The sequence below is a fragment of the Punica granatum genome, chromosome 4, assembly GCF_007655135.1.
Source record: "Punica granatum isolate Tunisia-2019 chromosome 4, ASM765513v2, whole genome shotgun sequence".
NCBI lineage: Eukaryota > Viridiplantae > Streptophyta > Magnoliopsida > Myrtales > Lythraceae > Punica > Punica granatum.
In genome coordinates this window covers 848,512-871,913 of record NC_045130.1, presented here as the reverse complement: position 1 = coordinate 871,913, position 23,402 = coordinate 848,512, and the positions used below count along the sequence as shown (strand labels likewise).

At 40.2% G+C, this 23,402-nt stretch overlaps 6 protein-coding genes and 1 pseudogene across 13 annotated transcripts; 4 read left to right on the top strand and 3 right to left on the bottom strand.

The window, feature by feature from the left end:
* Positions 1-138: 138 nt before the first annotated feature.
* LOC116205833 (digalactosyldiacylglycerol synthase 2, chloroplastic-like) lies at positions 139-3,737 on the bottom strand. Its single transcript, XM_031538508.1, has 5 exons — positions 3,570-3,737; positions 2,291-2,660; positions 1,839-2,105; positions 1,199-1,548; positions 139-810 (listed from the first exon to the last, which is right to left on the bottom strand). The coding sequence occupies exons 2-5, from the start codon at positions 2,570-2,572 to the stop codon at positions 285-287; spliced, it is 1,425 nt and encodes a 474-aa protein (XP_031394368.1). The 5' UTR covers positions 2,573-2,660; positions 3,570-3,737; the 3' UTR covers positions 139-284.
* Positions 3,738-3,978: 241 nt separating this feature from the next.
* LOC116205836 lies at positions 3,979-6,960 on the top strand. Of its 2 annotated transcripts, XM_031538513.1 has the most exons (8): positions 3,979-4,167; positions 4,782-4,954; positions 5,045-5,114; positions 5,213-5,306; positions 5,639-5,760; positions 5,863-6,009; positions 6,172-6,273; positions 6,417-6,960. In XM_031538513.1, the coding sequence occupies exons 2-8, from the start codon at positions 4,794-4,796 to the stop codon at positions 6,462-6,464; spliced, it is 744 nt and encodes a 247-aa protein (XP_031394373.1). In that variant the 5' UTR covers positions 3,979-4,167; positions 4,782-4,793; the 3' UTR covers positions 6,465-6,960. The 2 variants fall into 2 exon arrangements, with proteins under 2 accessions (XP_031394373.1, XP_031394371.1); XM_031538511.1 differs by having other exon boundaries at positions 3,981-4,167; positions 4,782-5,114.
* Positions 6,961-7,267: 307 nt separating this feature from the next.
* LOC116206493 lies at positions 7,268-7,346 on the bottom strand (annotated as a pseudogene).
* Positions 7,347-7,961: 615 nt separating this feature from the next.
* On the top strand, positions 7,962-10,167 carry LOC116205835 (methionine adenosyltransferase 2 subunit beta). Of its 2 annotated transcripts, none has more exons than XM_031538510.1 (6): positions 7,962-8,323; positions 8,554-8,713; positions 8,829-9,016; positions 9,222-9,345; positions 9,499-9,610; positions 9,771-10,167. In XM_031538510.1, exons 1-6 carry the CDS (start codon positions 8,108-8,110, stop codon positions 9,835-9,837), a joined length of 867 nt encoding a protein of 288 aa, XP_031394370.1. In that variant the 5' UTR covers positions 7,962-8,107; the 3' UTR covers positions 9,838-10,167. The 2 variants fall into 2 exon arrangements, with proteins under 2 accessions (XP_031394370.1, XP_031394369.1); XM_031538509.1 differs by having other exon boundaries at positions 7,968-8,323; positions 9,499-9,629.
* A 1,254-nt stretch (positions 10,168-11,421) lies between these two features.
* On the top strand, positions 11,422-13,336 carry LOC116205837. Its single transcript, XM_031538514.1, has 3 exons — positions 11,422-11,580; positions 11,719-11,950; positions 12,898-13,336. The coding sequence occupies exons 2-3, from the start codon at positions 11,777-11,779 to the stop codon at positions 12,970-12,972; spliced, it is 249 nt and encodes an 82-aa protein (XP_031394374.1). The 5' UTR covers positions 11,422-11,580; positions 11,719-11,776; the 3' UTR covers positions 12,973-13,336.
* Positions 13,337-15,283: 1,947 nt separating this feature from the next.
* Positions 15,284-18,458, top strand: LOC116205756 (phosphomannomutase). Of its 2 annotated transcripts, none has more exons than XM_031538411.1 (12): positions 15,284-15,440; positions 15,885-15,971; positions 16,133-16,177; positions 16,312-16,378; positions 16,465-16,541; positions 16,856-16,891; positions 17,045-17,100; positions 17,185-17,284; positions 17,400-17,495; positions 17,596-17,685; positions 17,844-17,895; positions 18,164-18,458. In XM_031538411.1, exons 2-12 carry the CDS (start codon positions 15,903-15,905, stop codon positions 18,214-18,216), a joined length of 741 nt encoding a protein of 246 aa, XP_031394271.1. In that variant the 5' UTR covers positions 15,284-15,440; positions 15,885-15,902; the 3' UTR covers positions 18,217-18,458. The 2 variants fall into 2 exon arrangements, with proteins under 2 accessions (XP_031394271.1, XP_031394272.1); XM_031538412.1 differs by having other exon boundaries at positions 15,288-15,440; positions 15,888-15,971.
* Positions 18,259-22,308, bottom strand: LOC116205755. Of its 5 annotated transcripts, XR_004156565.1 has the most exons (7): positions 21,690-22,303; positions 21,003-21,041; positions 20,768-20,917; positions 19,845-19,915; positions 19,087-19,358; positions 18,886-18,986; positions 18,259-18,710 (listed from the first exon to the last, which is right to left on the bottom strand). XR_004156565.1 is itself a non-coding variant. In XM_031538409.1 (6 exons), the coding sequence occupies exons 1-5, from the start codon at positions 22,006-22,008 to the stop codon at positions 19,089-19,091; spliced, it is 849 nt and encodes a 282-aa protein (XP_031394269.1). In that variant the 5' UTR covers positions 22,009-22,303; the 3' UTR covers positions 18,259-18,986; positions 19,087-19,088. The 5 variants fall into 5 exon arrangements, 3 of the variants coding, with proteins under 3 accessions (XP_031394269.1, XP_031394268.1, XP_031394270.1); XR_004156564.1 differs by having other exon boundaries at positions 18,886-19,358; positions 21,690-22,300; XM_031538409.1 differs by having other exon boundaries at positions 18,259-18,986.
* Positions 22,309-23,402: the final 1,094 nt, after the last annotated feature.

The window sequence follows — 23,402 nt, the reverse complement described above, 5'->3', positions numbered from 1 at the left end:
AGATGGAAGCTAGAAGGCTTGTTTTCCTTATCCACTTTTTATACATTTCCATACAGCACATTAAGCATCGATTCTAAAGAACTAATTTTATGCATACAATACATTTGTGATATGATTATACCTGGTCGACAGGAGGAGTTTTCGCCAATCAAAATAAATCAGAACCCAGCAAAACGATAACTCCCTCATTCTGTTAGATTCATCATTCAAATAAATGTACATGGAGTAAGCATGGTCGACGAGACAATGTCCAATCAATTCCAACTAAGTAGTATATTTCCCATTTAATTCCTTGAACCCTGTCTTCCAAGAGACTTAGGTTTCGGCAATGCAAGCTCGTTACACAGCTCTTCATCTGGTTCCAAGCTCCCCGGAATTGCTCCAAATGCTCTCCGAGATATTTCAGACCCAGAAGCCAAGTAGTGTAAATAAGCTGAAGCATCCTCCATGTTTTGCTTAAGACTTAGAGAGGTGGACATGAACTTCTTGGAAGGAGCTCTTCCCATTCTATCACTAGTAGATGCTGCCTGATCCAACTGAGCAGCCTTAAGGAACCGTTCTGTGGCTGCTTCCCACGAGAGCTCGTATCTGAGGGTTTCAGTCATTTGAGCAGGCTCTTCCACAAGTGCCTTCTGAATCGTCTCCACAAAGTCTTTCTTGTTGTCATTGTAAATTCGGCAATTCGGGAATCGCTTGAAAAATTCATTTGATAGGTGGTTGGCGCAGACTACGAGTTTCCCCATGGCCAGAGCTTCAGCGGTGGTGGTGCAGACCACATCGGTGGTGCTCGGGTTTAGGAACAATTTATTGCTGAAAGATAACAAGAAGCAGGGAAAACTTAGTTGAATGTAAGCCCAGCATGTGTTTCACAATATAATGGAAGCGAAATCCCCTCGACTGAAAAAATATTCTTCATGACAAAATTATCAACTTGATGCAGGAAATGGTTAAGTCAGGCTCTCATTGGGGGTCCTTCTAGCACATGCCCTTTAAGGTAGCAAATAGAATGCATCAAAATATTTCCTGATTAATGCAAATTATTGGATTTGTCAAAAGTAATAAATCGGCGAGTTCTCATTGGATTTAGCTAGTTGAATGGGTAGTGGTGATTGCAATCAATTACATGGTATCAAGTTCGAATGATTTATAGATCTTATAAATCATACGTACTTGGTAGTAAGAACAACTAAGTACTTACTCATGGAATATAGGATCAGTATGATCTCGCCCAGGGAAAACTCTGACTACTAATTCCAACTTTTTTGCGGCTTCCCGAACTTCATCAGAATCCTCCCCATTCCCATATAGATCAATCTCAAGGCCCTGCAGCTCCTTCTGGTGATCTTTCAGAAGTTTAAGTAGTTCCTGGTAGCCTTTGCTCCAGATCATCTTCCCAATGTAATAGGCGCTTTTGCTGAAAGCCTGTTTACCGTCTTGTTGTTGCTCCATCTTCTTCTTTCCAATATCAAGAAATTTGGGATTAACTCCGTGCACATTGCAGATGATTGAATTTGGATACTCCTGAGTGGCAGCAGATAATCTGATTACCTGCACATAAGTACAAAGAAAACCTACTAAGAAAGTAAAGTCGGAGTGTAACAAATGTAAATGCAGTACTGGAACAAGCAGATCCAACAATTTAAGATAGTAGAATTCATTTAATAACAGCATATATCTTCTTAATATGTAGAACCACAAATACAAGATGCAGCTCAGTTTAAACTTCCTTCTCAAATGGACTGGAAGACTAACACCTACGCATTTGTCTCATACTTAATTTGTCCCCAACTCCACACAGAGGAAGTGGGGGAAAGAAAAAGGTTTACTTCGTTGAGTACCTTGTGGCAGTATATACCAACAACCCAGCTATTAACATGTTTGAGAAGAAATGCTTGAATGCGTCCGTTCTTTTCTCTCTTAACATATTCCAAGTAATTTGTGTGAATAATCCCGATGACAAGACGGAATTTGCTCTTCCATCTCTTCCCATGATGGTACCACGTTAGATGCTCTGGCTCTTCAAGGACTGCAATGTCTGCCTCTTCATCTGAAATGATTTCTGAAATATCTCCAACAGGAAGAATGCTCCTCTTGTCTGTGGCAAACTGCACCACAAACAAGTCTTTGTAAGATAAAGGAGAAATTCAAAAAGTACCCGAAATGCTCCAACATGGTGGCTGAATTTCTGTTTGGCACTCTGACACAGGTACTATAAATGTTCATTAACCTCATAATCATGAAGCGCATTTTTTGAGATACTAGAGAGAGAGAGAGAGAGAATAAAAGATACCTTTCCAGGATAAAATCGTATAGCAAAAGTAGACTTGAACGGAATTCTCTCCTCAAGCCACTGACAGACATATTGCTCATGCTCTGCGGGGGACTTGAATGTGATATTGTTCGGATACACTAACCCTTGGTTTTCCAAGGACAACCAAGGAATCACCAAAGTGACATTTCTTTGTCCATCTTTCGAGAGATAGGCAGCTCGGAAGAGTGGGTTTACAGCTGTTCCAGTCATCCATGGTAAGCTTGCAGTGGTAAAAATTGCAATATGCTGCTTTCTTTCCATTGGTGATCAGGTACTCTTATTACCCATACTCTGTCCAGAAACAACCCCAGAGAAGTTGTTTGTCCCAAAGCTCTGGGCTATTAAACGCCTGTTTTTTTTTTTTTTGAAGAAAGATGCAAAGCATGAATTCTGACATTGGCAGTCAATAAACAAATAGACCATAGCAAAGAAACCAGAAGAAAGCATAGAAGACAGCATCAAAGAGCCATATATTGAGGGAGAAACAGAGAGAGAGAGAGAGAGAGAGCAGAAAATTAAGAAATCTTCAGTTGCAATCCTTATTCAGGTTTCAGTATTTACGACCAATAGATATGATCAGTTGCAAAACGGAAAACTGAAAAGCTGCTAATGCATTTCATATCAGAAGCATATATCTTGAAAAGATTATAACGTTTTCCACTTCGATAGAAAAGGATCATGTCTCCTCACAAACGTATTGTAACAAAACAAATCATATATCGCATTCGCTCTTCAATGGGAGATTAGAATATCAGGTATCGCTATGAAGGACACGGAAATTTCAGTAACTTTAATATATTGATAAATCTGCTAGCCTAATCATTGGACATGAACCTATATAATATATATATATATATATATATATCCAACTCCTAAAGCAGAAACTTCCAACGTTTGCCAGTTGCCTATCTAACAAACAGATAAATCCTCCTTTGTGACCTCTGCATTTTGATTTTCACGATTCAACCGCGTTTAATCAAAAACGCAACAACCGAAAGTCACCTCAGCGGTTAAATTTGATCAAGAACTCTAACATCTCGTGTACTTCATACTCAAGTATCCTTGAACAAAAGCTCATCTCCAGCACGCAGAACACATTAAGACATCATTAAGCATGCACAATTAAAGAGAAGGATTATCATGATTTTAAGCCAAAAAAAAAAATCGTACTACAATGCGTCGTGAAATATGAAACGAGCTAAGGAGCAATCATAGGCTCCAGCAATGGAGGAAACCGGTTGATGAAGATGAATATTACCTTCGTAAGAAGGTTCAATTGAGCTGGACGACGAAGACAACGGAGCTCTTGTCTTGCGTGAAGGAAGGACTAGAGAGCAATGGAGGATGAATGAAGACGAAGAACGTCTTTTTCTTCTTCTTCTTCTTCTTCTTCTTGTATCTCTGTTCCTCTTCCTTCTTCTTCGAGCTGCGCTGCCGTACCGTTGATGATATTTATTTTGACTTTTCGCCCAGCGAATTTGGACGGTGGATCTTTGCTCCGGGTCTGACCTGGGATTCAGTTGGGCCCACTTCTATTATCGGACTCCCATGACAAATATGGGCCGGTCTGGATGGAACATAATGCAAAGTTAAGGGTGTGAATTGATGTGATAGATTTCGGAGAGCCATAAAAGCAAAACATAATTGCTCAAACTCTGGGAACAAAACCAGACCGGAGAGCTGCCCCACCCCGGACCTGAGCGCTGAAGACGACTGGTAGTTTCGCTTCGCACAGCTAACAGCTCTCTTTGGAATTCGTCCCAATAAACCTCAAAGCATTCAATCGTAGAGGACCCCAGCAGCTCGTCGGTCCGATTTTCATCGTACCGTGTCGAGAATTTCTGAAGTAGTGACAGGTAAATTTCCTCAATCAGAGCTTCGGCCAATGGTATGTCTTGATTCTCGAGGATAGTTCATGCGTCCAGTGACCTTCTGAATCTCTATGATCTGTTTGTTATCGGAGAAAGCGTAGGAAAATGAAAACTGGAAATGGAAATGCCTGCGATTAGCTGCATTTTCTTTATGCAAGATTTTTCTTGCTAAAATGGTGAATCTTGTGCCTACTTTAGCTGGATAAAGCTCGAAAGCGGAGGCGTAATGCTGTGGTCGTCTTTTCATTTTACCTGGAAAAGCAATATGGAAATGTTCCATTGCTGGCAAAGTTGTTCTGTGAGGTTTTTGTTGTCGGAGCTTATTGTTGATCCGACCTTCTGCTTATCATTTGAACTTAAACATCAAAGCAGCATCTTATATGATTTATCCCCAAACCCAACTGTGCATATACAATCCTCGTCTTGATATATGAGAGCGGAAAAAGCAAAATACTCGTTCTCAAAGGTTTCTCCGGGTAAGTATGTTCATTCTCTAGCATGCCATAAAAAATGAGAGCAGGCCCGGTGATTGTGAAGGGTGTGTCCCTTAGTTCCATGACCTTCATAGCTACTGATATCCCTTCATTTATTATCTCTAGCTCGAGAGGAAGATGTTCATGGGGCATACTGAAGGTCTTTCGGAGCGCAGTGCATCAGTGGAGAGGCTGCTACCTGATCGTGACTCTGAAATAGATGATGATGGAGGGTCTGATTCTTCTGAACCTATACTTTACACTGCCTCTTTTGAAGAGCTTGCCCAGAATCACATCAAGTATGATACAATTATATGGTTATCCATATCCCTGCTTCTTGTATTAGCATGGGGAGTGGGTATCATTATGCTGCTATATCTGCCCTTCAGAAGACATGTCCTTCAGAAGGATGTTTCCTCGCGCAAGCTATATGTTACGCCCACTAAAATAGTATACAAGGTTAGGAAACATTTCTACCGCCCAACTCCACTCATACTCACGTGAATCATAGATTCATCTGTCCTTGTGTTGACTCTACTGATTTTCTCTTCTTGAAGGTCTCAAGACCCTCATTCATACCCTTTTACGGTTGGCTGACAATTGAGAAGCAAGTGCCTCTTTCCTTGGTGATTGATATCATTATTGAACAAGGTAGGACCACAAGAGTTATAAGAAGTTCCTTGTCCTGTGATTTTAGCTTGTTCTTTACTGCTGATGCTTCGCATTTGTACATGAAAGGAAAGCAGAAATAATGAGCCATTGTTCCTAATAGCTACACACCGTTATATATAAAATTCCATGCTGCAAGCTCCTAAGATTTCCAATAACAGTGTGTTGTGTTTAATTTTCTAGTGTAATTTACATAAATGTCAATCTCCGAAATATAATTCTCACGCTTTACAGTTCGAGAAAAATTATGCTAAATAAACGTCAGTCTCTGGATTAGACTAATGGTGTATAATACTGATGTACCTACTATCTAGGTTGGCTGCAGTCTATTTATGGAATTCATACCTTCAGAGTTGAAAGCATAGCTCTTGGGAAGGCTGCCCCGGTGGATGAACTACAGGTGCAAGGGGTTTCAGATCCTGGGATGCTGAGGAAGGTTGTGGTTGGACTTGTTTCCATCTTGGGAAAACTTCAGAACCGAACTCTTTCAAAGAATTGCCGGAAAGAAAAAATAGTTGAAATTGTCTTTGTGTTGCAGATCATCATAACAGAAGCTTCTAAGGTCATACAAGCTGGTAAAGGTTGGAAAGCTGCTGGTATCACCGGTGAAGGGGACACTGTGGCTCGTATGGCATCAATAAATGAGGGACCAGTTTTCCTGAGATCACCATCTAAAAGTCTGAAGGTAAAATTACAAAGCTGAAGGATAGTTTTCGGAACTTGATGTTATTGCAGAAGTTGGAGTTGAAATTACTAAAATATATTCTCCGTAACAGTTTGTATCAGCGTATGCATTCATTTCTCCCATGAGTGACCAGGATTTTGTTCTGCTTTATTCGAGATGCAGATGACTGCTTCCCCACGCTATACGTCAATCGAACGTAGGGCTGCTGGGGTACCTGGAGAGCTGCTGTTGAGTAAACTCGATGAAGTTAGTAAATCCGTCAAGGTATGAGTCTTGTCTTCCATCTAAGTGGAAATCAGTACGTGACACCTTTTTCATCTATGTACACTGTTGTTCGTCGTCTCATGTAGTAATATAGCCATACCACCGGGTCCATATATTTACCCTTTTCTCATCTTCCTGTGCAGAAAATTGAGTCACTGATCGAGAAGTCCCAGCTTGGTCCTAAGGAGTAGCTTAACTGAGCGTAGGTGATCCATCTGGTCATCCTCGAGTTTCAACTGCAGAGTTGACAGATACCGCGGGGCCAAAGAGTCTATAGTTTTTGCCCATCATTTAATTTTTCCGTAGCAACAGTGGAATAGCCACACAGTATGTTGTATAACTTTGCCCATCATCCCACTTTTTCATTTCACAGAAACTAATTTTGATCGTATCTTCTTCTTTGGTGTAATTCTTTTTTTAGCGAGCATCGCATTGGCATTATCTGTATCTCAATGTAAAGTGCCATCGAAAGCCTTCCTCAATTTGTTGTTCCAGCGAGGGAGAGGCTCGCTGCATAGTTCTGCACCATGTCCATGATTTTCAATGGATTGAATTTGTGGTTTATGACCACCCCATGTAATGTCCAAAAACTGTATGGAACTTGAATTTGCCTTTTTGTGCAAATCACTGGTGCATCTTCATAGCATTGCAGCTTGAATGAATGCATTGAGAAAGTGTGACTGGACAGATAGATGCCGTAAATATTAGTTTGAAAAGCTTTTGGGGACAATTTTGGGAGAGATCAGAGAGAGTGCGAATGGATTATCAGTCACGGTTGAATCAGAAACACGGACCAATTCAATGTCTCATCATATCTCTCCTCCACAAAATTTGATTCAAACCAGAATAAAAAAGGAACCAAAAAAAAAAAAACACAGACACACAAACCAGACACAGACGAAGAAGATGAAGCATGAATCCGAACTGCGTCGGGGAATACATATAGTTTAGAACAATCGACGAAATTAAAGCCAATCGGAGAACGTAAGTGAGAAATCATCAGAGACTTAAATACTGGTAATCACGACGCTAATCGGTCATTTTGTTGCAGTTTTCTTCTCATCACATGACCTCACTTCGTTCCCTTCCGAGAAGATCAAATTCCTGCACGACCAATTGAAAGCACAGAGAGAGAGAGAGAGAGAGGGTATGGATGGATGAGATGAAGAATGGCGAACAATGGGAGAGCACGGAAGAATTTATAGTCGTTATAGAGTGGCCGCTGTGTGCAAGTAAACCCTAGACCGATCGACAGCCTCGGAGGGTCGGTGCGTCACTGTGTGGCAGACCCAGTGGGCCGGTCTCGTCCTAGTTTACCCAATGGGCTTTCAATTTCCCTGTCTCAGCCCATATTTGGGCCCATCAAGCTCGGTCCCTGTACAGTATACTTGGAAGTTGACGGACGAAGAAGATTCAGGCCCATGTGCCCACCCTCTTTCTTACTCGCGTGCTTCCTTTCTTTTCGACGGCGATGCTCGGCGTCAGCAACAAATGACGGTGATGGTATCAACAAAAGTGATGATTGAATGATAAGCACACTCCCGTAAGGAAAACATAAGATCAAATATCAAGAAATGTATTTATTAGAAAAATAATAATTTTTAATATTTAACCTCCCGATTGAATTAGTACTAGGCACGCACCGAAAAAAAAAAAAAAAAAAAGACGGTGACGGTCATCGAGATGGCGATGCTAACAAACGAGCGGGCAGATACAGCGAGAGGAGGAAAGGAGGACACAGAGCGCGAAACTTCCGTTGCAGTAAGAAGGTCGTCCGTCTGGTATCCGCCATTGTTATCACGCCTTCGAAGCTCTGGCCTGTACGGAAAGAGAGATGAGCGGGATGAAGAAGAGAATGCTGGTGGTGGGGGGGACTGGGTACTTGGGGCAGCACCTGCTGCAGGGGCTCTCGGATGCTTTCGATCTCGCCTTCACTTACCATTCCCATCTCCCTAAGCTCCTGCTCGACTCCATTCCTCACTCCCTCGCCTTCCGCGTCGACCTGCAGACGGGCCAAGGCTTGGACGCCATTGCACAATCATTCGGTCAGGTCAGTGACCGCAGTCTCAGTCTCACTCCCTTAATGGAGTCATTCACTTCCTGCAGCTGTGATCTTCACCTGGACAGTAAAAGTTCATAGATTTGTTGACGGGATAGGAAAATTAATGTTCTTACGATGCTTCAGAATGATTCCTCTGGTTTCGATTTTATGAAGGAACAAATTCGTCGAGCAGTTCATGCTAAAGACTGTACCCTTACCTCTTCTTGTTGAGATTTCAGCCCGACTTTGTTGTCAACTGCGCCGCTCTTTCGATTCCTCGTGCCTGTGAAGCGGATCCGGCTGCTTCAATGTCTATCAACGTCCCTTCTTCTCTCCTACGGTGGCTGTCCACATTCAGTGAGAAGGAATATCTGTTCATCCACCTATCAACTGACCAAGGTAACTCGCGCTAATCCATCAGTTTTATCATCAAACTACATTTTTTTTCTTGGTTTGTTTAGCCTTTGTTGCTCTTGCTATGGCGGAATTGCAACTCACGTCATTCAACGAACAGTTTATGAAGGTGTCAAGTCTTTCTACAAGGAAGAGGATGAAACCAAGCCTGTGAATGTTTATGGGAAATCGAAAGTGGCAGCAGAACAATTCATACATGAAAACTGCTCCAACTTTGCAATCTTGAGGAGCAGCATCATCATCGGGCCGCAGACTGTTTCACCTTTGCCCAAATCTCTTCTGATTCAGGTAGGAAAAGTGGAAGGTAAATTAACCTCACAGGCAGTTTCCTTATGAAGAATGATGTGAATACTTCCACTCATTTGGATGACATCAGGATCGTTCTGATTCAAGTATCTTAGCTAACATTGAGCCGACTCCATTGCTATTTAGGAAGAGAAGATTTGCTTGATTAATGCTTTATATAACAGTTTGGTTGCTATAATGAGTTCAGTGGATCGATGGCGTCCTCTTAAAAGGAGATGAAGTTCAGTTCTTTGATGACGAGTTCCGCTGCCCAATTTATGTCAAGGATGTTGTAAAGATCATACAAGCTCTGACAGATAAGTGGGTGACAGGTATGAAATCTCGAGCATCTATATTCTAGTCGCTAGTTTGTGAATAGAGATGTATGTGTGATGAGATGTTAGGGGGAGCTGTCTCGTTGAAACCAATAAGTTTATATGCTGGAAGTTTCAAATTCTTGATGTTTGCGTGGTTCTTTTATGCAGAGGGGAAGCAGATGAGATTGCTACTGAATGCTGGGGGACCAGACCGAGTTTCTCGTGCTCAAATGGCTGAGACTGTGGCGCATGTTAGAGGATACAACACCTCCTTGATCAAGCAAGTTTCTGCTTCATCAGTGAGTATATATGATAGAGGGCTTTTGCTTATAATTCTTAGAACATCAGGTTTTCGTTTTCTACTTACAAAATCCAAACGACTGCTTCTTTCTTCCATTTGTTATACAAATTCAACTATTGACGTGTATCGATCTTTTCAGGTCGACCGAGGTGTTAAGTCCCCCGCAGATATATCCATGGATATCAGTAAGCTGGTTGAGATGCTGAACGTCTCTCCCACATCATTCAAAGACGGTGTCAAGTTGACTCTTGAAGCTTAGACAAGTTCCTGATCGCTTCAAAGTTTGATGGGCTTGAGGAACGGAAGGATCCAAGTTCTCTGATGGAAATGCTGGCTTTACTTGTTAGATGAGGCAAATATTTGCTGGAACAGGCCATCTGTTGTAACATGAATATCTGTATCGAAATATATCATTCTTTTTGAATAAATAACTCACGGGTCGTTTGGTTCAATTGTTTCTGATGCTGGGAGCTTCGGTATTATTAAGAATATGTGTATCAGGAAATTTTTCTATTTTAACTTTATTGAGCGTACCATTCTTTCCCTGGCTGTGACACTCTGTACCGGTATAACTCTTGAAGGGCAGAGGGCCCTTGTCCCTTTTAACGCTATAAAAACACCTTAAAAACATCTCAATCGATCCCAGTTTTCGGCACTCGTTGAGTGGACAAGCCAATCTCTTTTCAAACGAGAACTTTTTCCAGGAGCCATTTCGGAAATCGGTGTCAGAGCATTCCCTTCCAACCGAACCACATTTGGAGATCCGTTTGCCCATGCTGCTTCTGTTGTTTGGGCCTCTCTTGCTCAGCCTATCCGCACTTCAAATCTGCCCCGTATAACAATCTTGGATTGGGTTAGATACTTAGAATAGTTATTGGTTCTGATCCTTCGCTGAACAATCCCCAGGGAGACGTTCCATGAGTTCCTCTTGCAGGCTGTGGTTTGTTTGGACCCATATGTGGCAACTTGGTAATCAGACTCGGCTTTCGTCTATGCTGCCTGACCCCACTTGCTGCTGCAAATGAAGTTAGGAGACGAACAAAAGACTATGAAGATGCTTGGCTCCGCAGAACTATCCTCTCAGGGATTCCGCCCAAACTAGGCGAACATCGACTGGTCTTCTTCCATTTTGATGTTGCGGTGGGAACCTCCTCATCGTACCTGGCTGCAGTTTGCTGTGACAATAGAAACAACATTATCTTCGCTTGGGCTGCTCCCTCGAGTCCCACTGCTCCCTCTTCGCTTGTGCAGCATTTACTTCATGTCTTGGTCAGCTTTGTATATTCCTAGGGCCGATAACTTTATTGCCCCATAACTGAGTCCACTGGACCTTGTTTGGTAACATTGATGAACCTATTGCCATCTCCTCAATCCCTCACCTCACCACCTCCTTGTTCGGGATGATGAGATGTGATGTGGTCCATTAATCTTTTTGTATTTAATATATGTTATGTTATGACCTTTCACGCCAAAAAAAAAAAAGACCACATTTGGAGTTCAGTCTAGCTTTGATATTGATATGAATCAAATGGAACTACCACTTATTCTCAACCTGCAGTTTCGACATAAAGATACTGAACAGAACCCGTAGTATGTAGTAATACGACCTTGTAGAATGCAAATATTTTCCGAAGAAGTGTCTATTTTGTGCCCGTATTTATATTCCAAACCGCGGTACTGAGACCTTTTTCTTTTCTTTTTTTTTTAACCTCGGATTTATAGCAAGAAATGGATGGCTGAGCTTCCGTACTAGTATTTACCCGGGCGGAGAAGAAGAAGACAGGCTCAGGCCCAGTAACAAGTAGCCCATGGGCCAAGCTGCCACGTGTCATCACGAAATGACGAAAAAGGACAGCACCTGCGATTCACGACGATCGATCTCAGCTCGACTCAGCTCCATCTTCCTCTTCCTCACTCCCCTGAGCTCCCTGTTCCTCCGATTTCATCTGGTAAACCCTAACGACCAATCCGTTCTTCGGTTCCTCTCTCTCAATATTAGTCCAATATGAACAGAAATTGTGATGCATAGCCAAGGAAAGCTGCATTTTTTTTGCGATTTCTGAGCTGATTAGGGTTTGCTTTTGCAGCTGAAGTTGAGATACTGTGTTTGTGTCTAGAGAGAGGGGGGTGCAATCGTCAAAACCGATGGGCGGCGGAGGTGATCATGGACACGGCCATGGCGACTTCAGGAGCAAGGTTTGGAGCATGGCCGGTGGGCCCTACTGCAGGCCCAAGCACTGGAAGCGCAACACTGCCATTGCTATGGTCGGCATCGTCCTCGTCTGCATTCCGGTTGCCATGACATCCGCAAAGCTCGAGGTTCCCATATCACTTCCTTTGGCTCAGTCAATTTTATCAATTTTTGTTGCTGAGCTGATAGTTAGGAGAATTGATTCTATTGAAATTCTCTATCTGCAATGAGCTGTACGGGGATCGGATATCTCATTTAAACTTCTGAAATTTGCATTTCAATGATCTCGGAGGACTATGCACGACCTGAAAATGAAATTACTGGAAAATTTGGAAGCCTAAAGGGTACATTATTACATTGATGAGCTAATACAGAATTGGAGCGGTTTAATTTATCTTATTGACTTCCACGGGGGAGTCTTATCAACATCATGCCCAGATTTTTATCGGGAACGGAGGAGTTTTGGACGGAATTATGTTTAGAGGAAAGTTGTGAAATTGTTGTTTTACGTTCCTCCTTAGGAAGAGAATGTGCTGCGTGGAAAGTCTTGCAGAGTATAATTCTCATAATTGTAGTGCCTGAGCTGAAAATTACCCTGGCTCTAAGGTTTCATTACAAGTTTTATATTATATTTTTGCAATGCATTTTCTTTTATTTTTGAGTTGGACGTTGGTCCATTTCTTCCACCTTTTGTTATCTTCTATTGATGTAAATTGCAAGTTGGTCGGGCTGGGGTACGTTCTGCCATGAGTTACAACATCGTGGCAAGAGTGTAACTAATCAACCATTGTTCAGGGCATAATCTACGTTGAGCTGTCTTCTGTAGATAGAGATGGGGTAGAAGTGCTTGTGCAAACTCTACTCTTAGAAATACTGTGGGGAAAGAGATTAGCAAGGAAGAATTTCACTTTAAGGGGCAGGGGTTTGGCTAAAATGGCATAGTAATGAAAGCTACTTGACGCACCATGAAATTGCTTGATAAATTGTATACCGAATCCTTGGGATGCCCCTTTCTGGTTTTCATCTTCTGATATGGAGTATATACCTGAAAGTTTTGCTATGCTTTCTCTTGCAGCAACGGCCTCATATGCCTGTTCGCCCGATACCTTCACAGATGTGGTGCAAGAACTTTGGGAACAAAGAATATTAGACGATCCCAGTAATTGCAGCTGTCTCTGAAGCACCAAGCCCCGTGCTATTGATCACAAGGTTGTTTTTTTTGTTGGGACTCATAAGAGTGTTCAGTCAAATGTGTTGTTGAACCCTTCTGACAGACGCCGTGAATTTTTATGAGTGATTCATCTGGAATAAGGCTTTATGGAATATCTGACCGCTTTCTCTGAAAACAGATCTGGATCTCGATCTTGCTTGTTCTGATCTAGTTGTTTTATTGTATCTTTCTTTATGGGCGGATCGATCATTATCCAGGTAACTCTTGAGACAAGCTTGTATACTATAGGTGGGAGAGTATGGTTTATCTTCTGCTTGGAGACTCGTATTGATCGGATTTGACATACCAATTTCTCTTCTTCTTTTTTTGATGAACGATACCAATTTCTCTTTGATATTGGGTGATGATAGGTATGATCAGCAATCAAAACTTTGTTCGTCAGGGAAAGTTTGGTAAACTGCAGAATGCAGACAATCAAAATAGTGGTCGTGTGAAATTTCGCATAATCTGTCTGAAGGATGAACCTTGCATTGCACGTTGTCTTTTTCTCTCAGGTCTTGGCTATTCAAAAACGAGGGGAACTGCTGCGAATCTTCGTCTTCCTAAAGCTGCCAAGCTCAATTTTGAAAATTGATGACTGAAAGCGAAAGATATCAGACAAACGTGACATAGGGAAAAAGGAGGGAGGAATGAATGAGCCGCTCGGTCCGTTCTCTCTCTCTCTCAGATGTTTCATTGCCAATTGCTCTGAAGCTCTGCCCTAGTCCTCCTGGTGGGTCCTCATTATAAGTGGGGCCGACAGGGGCAACCATGTTGGATGTAGAAGTTGGGCCCGAAGCTTCGCCACCTCGTGGTGGGCCCCCAAAATTTTCTGGATCGAAATAATTGAGACAAAACAAAATCAACCTATCGGCTACAAATATAATGAAGAAAAAAAAGATATATATATATATATATATATTCAGAAGAAGAAGAAGAAGCAAACATATTCCTACGTCACGCATTTCAATTTTCTTCTGTTGCCGGGAGAACTGCATCTCAGATGTCAGCATGGGACATTTAATTTATCAGCATAAAAATGCACCGCCTAATTTATCAGCATCTGATCTATCAATAAAATGAAATAACATATAATTTTTTCGGTGTGAACACTGGTATCTAGGAAATCCAATTGAGTCTCGACTAATTCAGTCGAATTAAGCCGATCCATTAAGGAGTAAAGCTCTCCTAGCACGGATTTTCTACATTCAAATGTCTCGAACTCGAGACCTTGCTAAAAATGGATAAGCGTCGAACCGCTTCAACTAAAAAAAATCCAAATGTTTCACTGAAATGTGGTAGGCTCCTCGGACAATAAAATAAGATTTATTCTAAAAAAAGTTAAATGTAGTTAATCAATGCATAATGAGATTGGCCTTAGCAGCCAGTGTTCAGTAATGTCCGCAAAGGAGACAATAATCAAATGTTGTTTAAAGAACAAGTGATTGCTAGGCACATGCAAGGATGGCGTACATAAAATATACAACCAATTACTTTTTTAACCTACTTATAAAAAATAAAATAAAAAATCTAATACGATGATTGCGAATATTCTTACAATATCCACGTCACGTGGAGTGGACCACCCTACCTCGCAGATCTCCAGATCCAAAGCATCAAATAGAAAGCAGTGTTATCAGAACCGGACCGGATGATGAACCGGAAGGGGTACGGGGTCATGGGTTTATGGGTCCAACCGGGGGTTCGATGGGTCGGACCGCTCGTTTATTTAAAATAAAATAAATATTCATATTATTAAAAAAATTGTGATAATTAAGATAAAAATATGATGATTTTAAAGAAATATAACAATAGTATAAGAAAGTATCTATATTTAATATTTCTTACTTCAAAATAAATATTTTATTTTAATAAGTACTTAAAAGTAGAGTTAAAAGAACAAAAAAGTGGTGGTGGCTTGGTTGGTAGTATGCTAATATGAAAAGTAAGAGGTCATGAGTTCAAATCTTTACACAACCAACCAATTTTTACATTAAATAGGAAACCCATAAAAACCCATAGAACCGGCCGGTTTAATGAAATTTTGTTTAAAACCGGCCGATTCAATGGGTCCGGCGGTTCAAAGCTGCCATTTCGGTTTTTAGGCGAACCGGACCGGACTTGGTGCCGGGTCCCGATCCGACCGGTCGAACCGGCCGGTCCGGTCCGGTTCTGATAACAATGATAGAAAGCATTATATTATATTATATTTTCAAAATAAACGAAAAAAAAGAACTCTTTTTTTTTTTTTTTTTTTTTTGTGGGAGCTCGGCTCAGTTGTTTATTACATACGGGGGAGATGCCATTGTCAAAACTAATCTTCAGCTGAGTTCTGGGAATTGGGAAACCCATTCCATTCTATCCATTGGTCCATTGATCCGAATCCAAAATTTACCTTTCCTTCTGAAGTAAGTTGCTCATTGTTCTTTCAAAGCTCGATAGTCTTATGCTGATGCGTGGAATTAAATGGTGACCCGATCCCGTCCTGTTTGAGTTCCTGCGCTGATTTTTGCTGCCAAAACTGAACAATGGGTCTGCCAGCCTGCGATTTTAACAACCAAAATTGGGAATTTTGCCTTTGATTTGAATTGTTTGAGTTGATTCCGGACTATGCATTTATGCTCAACGTAACTTGAGTTCTTATTGGGCTGAGCTCTCAATTATCTTATGATCATATCAATGTCTAGTATATAAGTAAGATTTGATTTTGAATTCCATGTGTGGAGCCTGGAGGATGACTAGCTTGCTACTTGATTGTAATTAAAAAACTTTCCTGGGAAGATTAATTCTCTCTTTTATAGGCTAGCCAGCTTTAAGTTCGTATCTTTGCTGATATATTTCTTCATGTCCAGCAGCATAAGTACACAGTAATGGCTCTGAGAAAGCCTGGTTTGATCGCTCTCTTTGATGTTGATGGAACTCTCACTGCTCCTCGAAAGGTATAAGGTGTATTTACCTAACTGCAGGGTTTGCATTTCCAATCTTTCTTTTGCCTCAAAGGGTCAGCTTGAAGACGTCTGTCGTGTCAGTATAGTGTTGCTCTGCCACTTGAAGTTGGTCTTTCAATTGGTTTTTGATTTAGTGCTTTTTTGGTCTCTAGGGGGCTACTCCTCAGATGTTAGAGTTCATGAAGGAACTCCGAAAGGTGGGTTCTTGCTTATCTAACGAGTAACTTATTTTGTCTGACCATTTTCTCATCCAGTAGTGTTCTCCCATCTTCAACTCTCAAGAAAGAAGATGTTGAATTTCTGCTGTAGTAACTGCATAGCCTTGCTGCAGGTTGTTACAGTCGGAGTTGTGGGAGGATCTGACCTTTCTAAGATATCAGAGCAACTTGGGAGGACAGGTTGGCTTCTGTTGCTTTCATCTCTATTCATATGGAAGTGCACGTAAGGCTACTAGTTAACCTAAATACTCCGTGGACTTGTGCAGTTATTGATGACTATGACTATGTATTTTCTGAGAATGGCCTTGTGGCACATCAAGATGGCAAGCTGATTGGCATGCAGGTAAATACCTTTCAGCCCAATAATGGTAAAGATGGCACATCCATTTTATTGTCTTTCGGCAACATCTGGCCAAAACAACTTGCTAAATTGCCTTGTATATTATTTTGATAAGCATCCCCTTGGTATTCACTTTTGATTGATGATTTTTTTTCTTGTAAGCTAATTAATGAAAATTTATCTCGCCATTAAGAAAATAAGGCTTGCTGAAAGCTGTTTTAAATGTTTCAACAAGGGTAGATTTTTCAATGGCATTGTATGCGTTGGGAGTGTTCCATTGGACACCTGATTAGATTCTCTGTTTTCGTAATTTCCAGAGCTTGAAGTTGTTTCTCGGAGAGGAAAAACTAAAGGTAAGAGCTGTCATGTTCTTGCCATATACTTGTTTTACCAGAGACAACTCATGTTAAGGGTGGTGAGGCCAATTGCTTCCTACAGGATCATCGTTGTTTATGCTTAGCTCTTACCGCAATTTGTTTTCTAATGGAATGTGTTTAAATTCTCAGGAATTTATTAATTTTACGCTTCACTACTTTGCCGACTTGGACATTCCGATAAAAAGGTTGGCAGCACCCAAGCCTTCGAATTAGTTCTTCGGTCAATTTTTATGTTTCCATGGCCTTTTAACTTTGAAAATATTCCTCAGGGGAACATTCATAGAGTTCAGAAATGGGATGTTGAATGTATCCCCAATTGGTCGAAACTGCAGCCAGGAAGAAAGAGATGAATTTGAAAAATATGACAAGGTACAATCTTTGATCCTACTTCTATACTTCCACCAAACCGGTCCCATTTGAAAACCAAATTGGCATGTCGGGTACCGTCATGAACTTATGAGGTTGCTTTTTTGCAATTTCTCAGGTTCACAACATACGCCCTAAGATGGTGTCAGTCCTACGTGAGAAGTTTGCGCATCTTAACCTGACATTCTCGATAGGAGGCCAGATAAGTTTTGATGTAAGTGATATCTCTTCACCTAGACGAATTGTTTCTTCCCTAAATTAGCAACAAGGCAAATGTTTTTTACCTGTCTGGTCTGTGAATGATGTTCTGTCAGGTATTTCCTCGAGGTTGGGATAAGACATATTGCTTGAGGTACCTTGATGAGTTCCCGGAAATCCACTTCTTCGGTGATAAAACTTACAAGGTCTGCTTCCTATCAATGCTCTTAGTCAATCTTCATTTGATATCTCTTCTCAAGGATAGTTCAATTTCCTTCACGATAGAAAGTTATGAAAGTTTTTGGCAGACAGATCTTTCATACTTGTGCATCTAACAGAGACCTTTGTTCTCTTGTTTGGACAGGGTGGAAACGACTATGAGATCTTCGAATCTGAGAGGACTACAGGTCATACAGGTAAGCTCTCTAACCTCACTCAACCTTCTTTATATCGTCAGTTTCCTATACTCCATGGCATTCTCCACCCAAATTCTGGCTGAAGAGATGAGCGGACCAAAAAATCATGGATGGATTCATGGAACTGATTAGCATAACCTTTCATGACTTTGACAAAAATGGATACTTACTGTCAGCATGAGTCAATGGTTTGAAGTTTGAATCTTTTCCAGTAGATGAATTGTCCTTATTCGTCACCATCATAAGTGGTTATTTTCCATTGTTTCAGTGACTAGTCCCGAAGATACAGTCGAGAAGTGCAAGGCTCTCTTCATGTCCTGAGCTTAAAATGGACTACCGTATTAGTTTTTCATTTCTGCCTGCATTCATTTGTAATTTATCCATTCAAGAATGATTGCTGTAAGCAATTTGTACCATTGTATCAGCGGAATCTCATTTCCTTGCCTCAGTAGAGACCTTATGGTTCACTTGACAATTACTGAGATGGTTTGCTCCATATTACACGTATAATCTTCTGTAATGTTTCCAAGCATAAACGCATATTCACAAGGTTTGTATCGTAATAATATGTCTCCTGAGGTTTGCAGCCAAAATGCATCAGTAGTTGGACTTCCAAGGGAAACCAACTGATGCAGATATGTTTGTTCAGACAAGGGAAATTCAGTGCAAGTGTGTAGGAAACCCACACCGTGAGTGAGACCAAGAAGAACCTATCTAGTTACATCCGCTTGCGATAATTGCCATCTCATTGCACTGCATAAGGAATTTAAAAGTGGTCCTCCATCTCCTTTTTTGCTCAAGTTTCATCCTCTTTGCTGTAAGACAAGTGGGGCAAAATCTACCATTATCAACGAACAGCGATGCAGCTTCCAGGAGCGTTAGTAATGCTAAATGGAAAATGACACAAATCTTTTCCTCATCAACAGCAGGAAAGAAGCCATACATGTGTATTATTATTCTCCTTACAGCATCTCTTTATGAAGAACTAACCTGTAGGTATATCTGGGGGAAGAGAATGTTTCTCAGTTGTACCGGTGTCCTACTAGTCAGTGGGGGTCTTCAGAAATCTTCTTGTCTTACAAAAGAATGGCCTTTACAGCAGAAAAGTCAGGGAAAGCACTTCCGTTAGATGGCAGCATCGATTGATGAGTTGAATCGAACCTCAAATCTATACAAGTTCCCAATTTTCACCATCAGTGGAGGGGAGATGCAGGTGCCGCTTCCTTTCTAGATTGATTGACAAATCTCATCTTCTTTATTTCAGGATAAAATCTGCTGTACATATGGATGTTACCCAGAGATCCAACAGGAAAGTTCAGCAAAGGCGGGGCATCCAACGACCAGCATATCCACACCATGTTTGAGAGCTGTGACGCCAACTGGAATGAGGTAATTCGGTACAATGCAAACTCTAGGACAACTGGTTTCTTGAAGGTAGGGCCCACAGTTACAAAGTGTCCAAGCTGCATAACAGGAACAAGGGAAAAAGGGATAATCCCATCAAGATCCAATCTATGTTATGGAATGGCAGTGGCCATTGTGCTTGAAACTTGTTACTTGTTTAATTGTTCCAGACCAAGCTGATTCTTGAGACAACTGTTTGTGCAGATGCATAGAGAAAAGTGGAAATCAAGGGTTAAAGGTTAGGTCATACTTAAGAACATTTGTCTGCAGAAACATAAAAGTTGCATGTATGAATGTATGACAAGTAACTGCCATTATTAAGGGCTACCATCAGAATGCACGTATGAAATTGTAAACGGTTGTCTAATTTCTGAAAAACTGGGGGAGAGAAATTCATGAAAAGCAAAAAGTACTTGAAAATTATCAGTACTCTGTCCTCGAATGAACAGCTATTGAGGTTTTTTGTCAAGGGAATATCTGTGTTTTCAAGCACATACAGTAATATTTGCTTAGAAACGGTGGCATATTTTCCTGATTCAGCGTACCTCCTTACAGAGGTAAAAAACTTTGTCCTTCGCTTTAAACCATATTGCTGTTTCTTTCACATACATGGTCACTGCCAACAAAGACTCGTATTAGTAGAAGGCATGATATTGCAGAAGAAATATGCCTAGGATCAGCGTGGAATGCTCAAAAAAAGCAATCCTTGTTATTCAATCTATTAAAACTACAACAGCCACGTAAAGAAGCAAGAATGCCCATGAGTTTCTTTTCAATGCAAAACCAGGGCAGCCGTTAAGTTGGAAACAGAGGATGCAAAAACCAGTTCCGTAAGCCTATTTTCTTTTCCTGAATAATGATTAGGCCAACCGGCAAAAGACTTGATATAAAAATGTCATTTCAATATTTTCTAACTAAATGTAGCGATTGGATTGAGAAAATTTGAAATTTGAAATGACCATCTTAGAGGCCTGTTTAAAAATGCAATTATCCAGGCAAACATAAAGGACTGCAAAGACAATATTATATAAGATTTATGATCATGGCTGTCCTAATAATGCCCACTACCCGGTGTGGTTCAAATAGATGGAGCTGATGTTCAACTACCAGGTATCTTAAGCTTCACGCTTAGATAGCATTCTCAATCATCATCAGCATCATTCTTGGAAATTGAACTTGTAAAGCTAAGTTTACTATATCTGCAAATAAAAAGAAATCTCCGGCACCTTTTAAAAAGGTTTGATACTTCTCTTGAATATTTTCACACGCAACATAACATCACATCATATGATAATCACATACAAATCCAAACTTTGGACATGCAACATTTTCTTACATCATATGACAAACTGCATACACATACATTCAAGCATAAAAACTGCATTACATATACACGTTATGGACATCCAAAAGCAGGGCATAAGTTCAAGAAAGTGGGTAAGCGTATCAACAGGAAGGATATAGGTACCGAAGTGAGTAAGCTCCCCCACATCTTCCAGTATTTGTCTAAACTGGCTTGAAGGAATCCCAATAAGCAAATCATATTCAAACTTTGATTCATCTATTTGCATGAACTCAGAACGTTCTTCCATCAGTGCCATTTCAGTGCATCTTTCTTCTGCAGACACAGTGCAGTTTTCGAGAAGATGTTAGATCAACCTGTGGTTGCTACTCTACTTAAATCAGTATAATTGCAAAGGCACCTGTCGGCTCCATAAGAAGCCTCTCTGGAGTTAAAGGACCTGCAATACACAACGAAGACATAGCATCTGAGCATTGTAACTGTCTGAATCCACTTTGATAACATGCCAATTTATGTGGTTTAGTAACATTCCAAAAGGTAAATATCTATTTTGAGCTTAGTTAAACCAATTAGGGAAGTTTGTGGAACTAGCCTGTGAAAATCAATTTACTCTCTAAAGACATGAGGAATATAAACCTTCAGAAACTCCTAAGGAAATATGCATTCTTTTATCCAAAAGGAATAACCTTGCATTCCAGCGAAAGAAGAGTCTCAATTTAACCCATTTATGATACTACACCTTCTGATCACGAATTCATCGGTATACCTATCATTCCTTCATTGACGCCAAAAACTCATTTTCGTGTTACAATACAGAAGATGTTCTTCTCTGGCTAATTTCAACATCCGATCATAATACGGCTAAATAGACATCGTCCATATATAGAAAGAAATTCAAACAGGACAGGTTCCGCTAGATTCATGCACGATCATTCTGCTCTCAAGCGGTGATTCGAGCAATCTACACTATGTTCGTTTCATGTAATCAGATTTTGACCGGAAACTCCATCTCAACGCCAAATTCAGCAAGCAAAACGAATTCATGCAAGGAAAGGAGCAACCAACTCTGCTTTCTCACTCCACTCACCAAATCTGACAGTACGGAGGCGGAGGACAAGCTCCTCCGTGTCAAAGTGAAGAGCGACGAGACCGTTGGTGCCAAGTCGATGCAGAGCGCGTCCAAACTCCAAGATGTCGATGGAGGAGGAGGTGCGGTTAGGGCACTGGAAGTTGGCGAGGGACTCCTTCCTGAAGAACACCGCTGCATCGACGTAACCTATGAAGCAGACGAGCTTGAGCCGGAGGCCGCGGTTAGGGTCGAAGAAGATGTTGGCGTCATTGGCCATGAGCACCAGAGGCTTTAGAACGTTCCTGAGGATTTCGATCGGGAATCTGAACTCCGCCATTGATCTCCAGAGCGAGAGAGCTGAGCTGAGCTGAGTGACCGAGGGAGAGGGGGAGATGAGGAGCCGAGATAATGAGAGAGGCGGGAATTTTGTTGCGGTTTCGGGTTTATATAGTTGACGGCGGTTTACGGGTTAACGGGTCCAGTTTGGTCCGTTACACCGGCTGCCGAGAGGAGTTGACTGGTGAATGAGTTACCGTCGGATTGTGATCAACTTCAACAGGATCCAACAACCAAGATTTGCCTGATTTGTGCTAGTTCAGTTCTAAGTGATCATCCAATGGGGCCATGTCCCTGGGCCCCCGCGCCGCATTCTTAAACGGGCCGAACAAGCCCATGCTTAATAAAAGAAATTTCTATTTGCTTTTTCTTCCTTAAATATATGTATATATATATTATCGTGAAGGTTGTGCGTTGCACGGAAGAGTACACTAATCTGAAAAAATATATATAATTATGAATTAAAAAGAAAAATTCTTTTGAGATTCAAAAGTGAAAAAATAAAATAAAATAAATAACATTCTTCACGTTTAGCTGTAGAAGAATTTTCTAAGAACTTACGTATTGGTCATTACCAATCTTGAAAAATAATACGAGAAAAAAATAAAATAAAAAATAAAAAATTATGATAAAAATGAGAGAAGAATTAAAATATAAATTTACTCAATTCACCTACATCTAGAAATAGAGAAACGTTTCAAAAGCTCGTATCTAGTTGTAGATATATTGTTTAAGAGGTGAATATGCCTATGTGTATGTGTATAATGATTCATATTAATAACTATCATATAGAATTTAGATAAAATATAATCTTATTTATTTTCCTATTTTGGTTAACAAATCTGATTTGTTTTTTGAAAATAAAATATAATTCATATGTATTTATGAGATATTACCTAATCTATTTTTAAAAAAATAGATATCTTAAAAAACATATAACTTATACATACTTTTTCTTTCTATATATAGTGAAGGAGGTCAACATAACAAATATATATTTATATTAAGTATAAATATATATACTAATATATACTTATTTTCATGTTAATCTTGATGTGATGAAATATTAATTTTGATTTGAAAAATTCAAGATTATTAGATAATATATGACAATATAATAAAATCTTCTCATTTATTTCAAATACATTATGTTATATAAATTATAAAAATTAAAGATATCAAGAAATCAGATTTTATGATGAAATACCTTTAAAGAATATTTTTGATAAAAAATAATCCGAAAATAAAATTATATAAATAAAAATCTAGAAAATTCATTTCAAAAAAATATATTCTAATATATACTTATTTTGATGTTAATTTATGTGATGAAATTTTAATTTTAATTTTAAAAAAGTCGAGATTATTAAATAATATCTATACATATAATAAGAT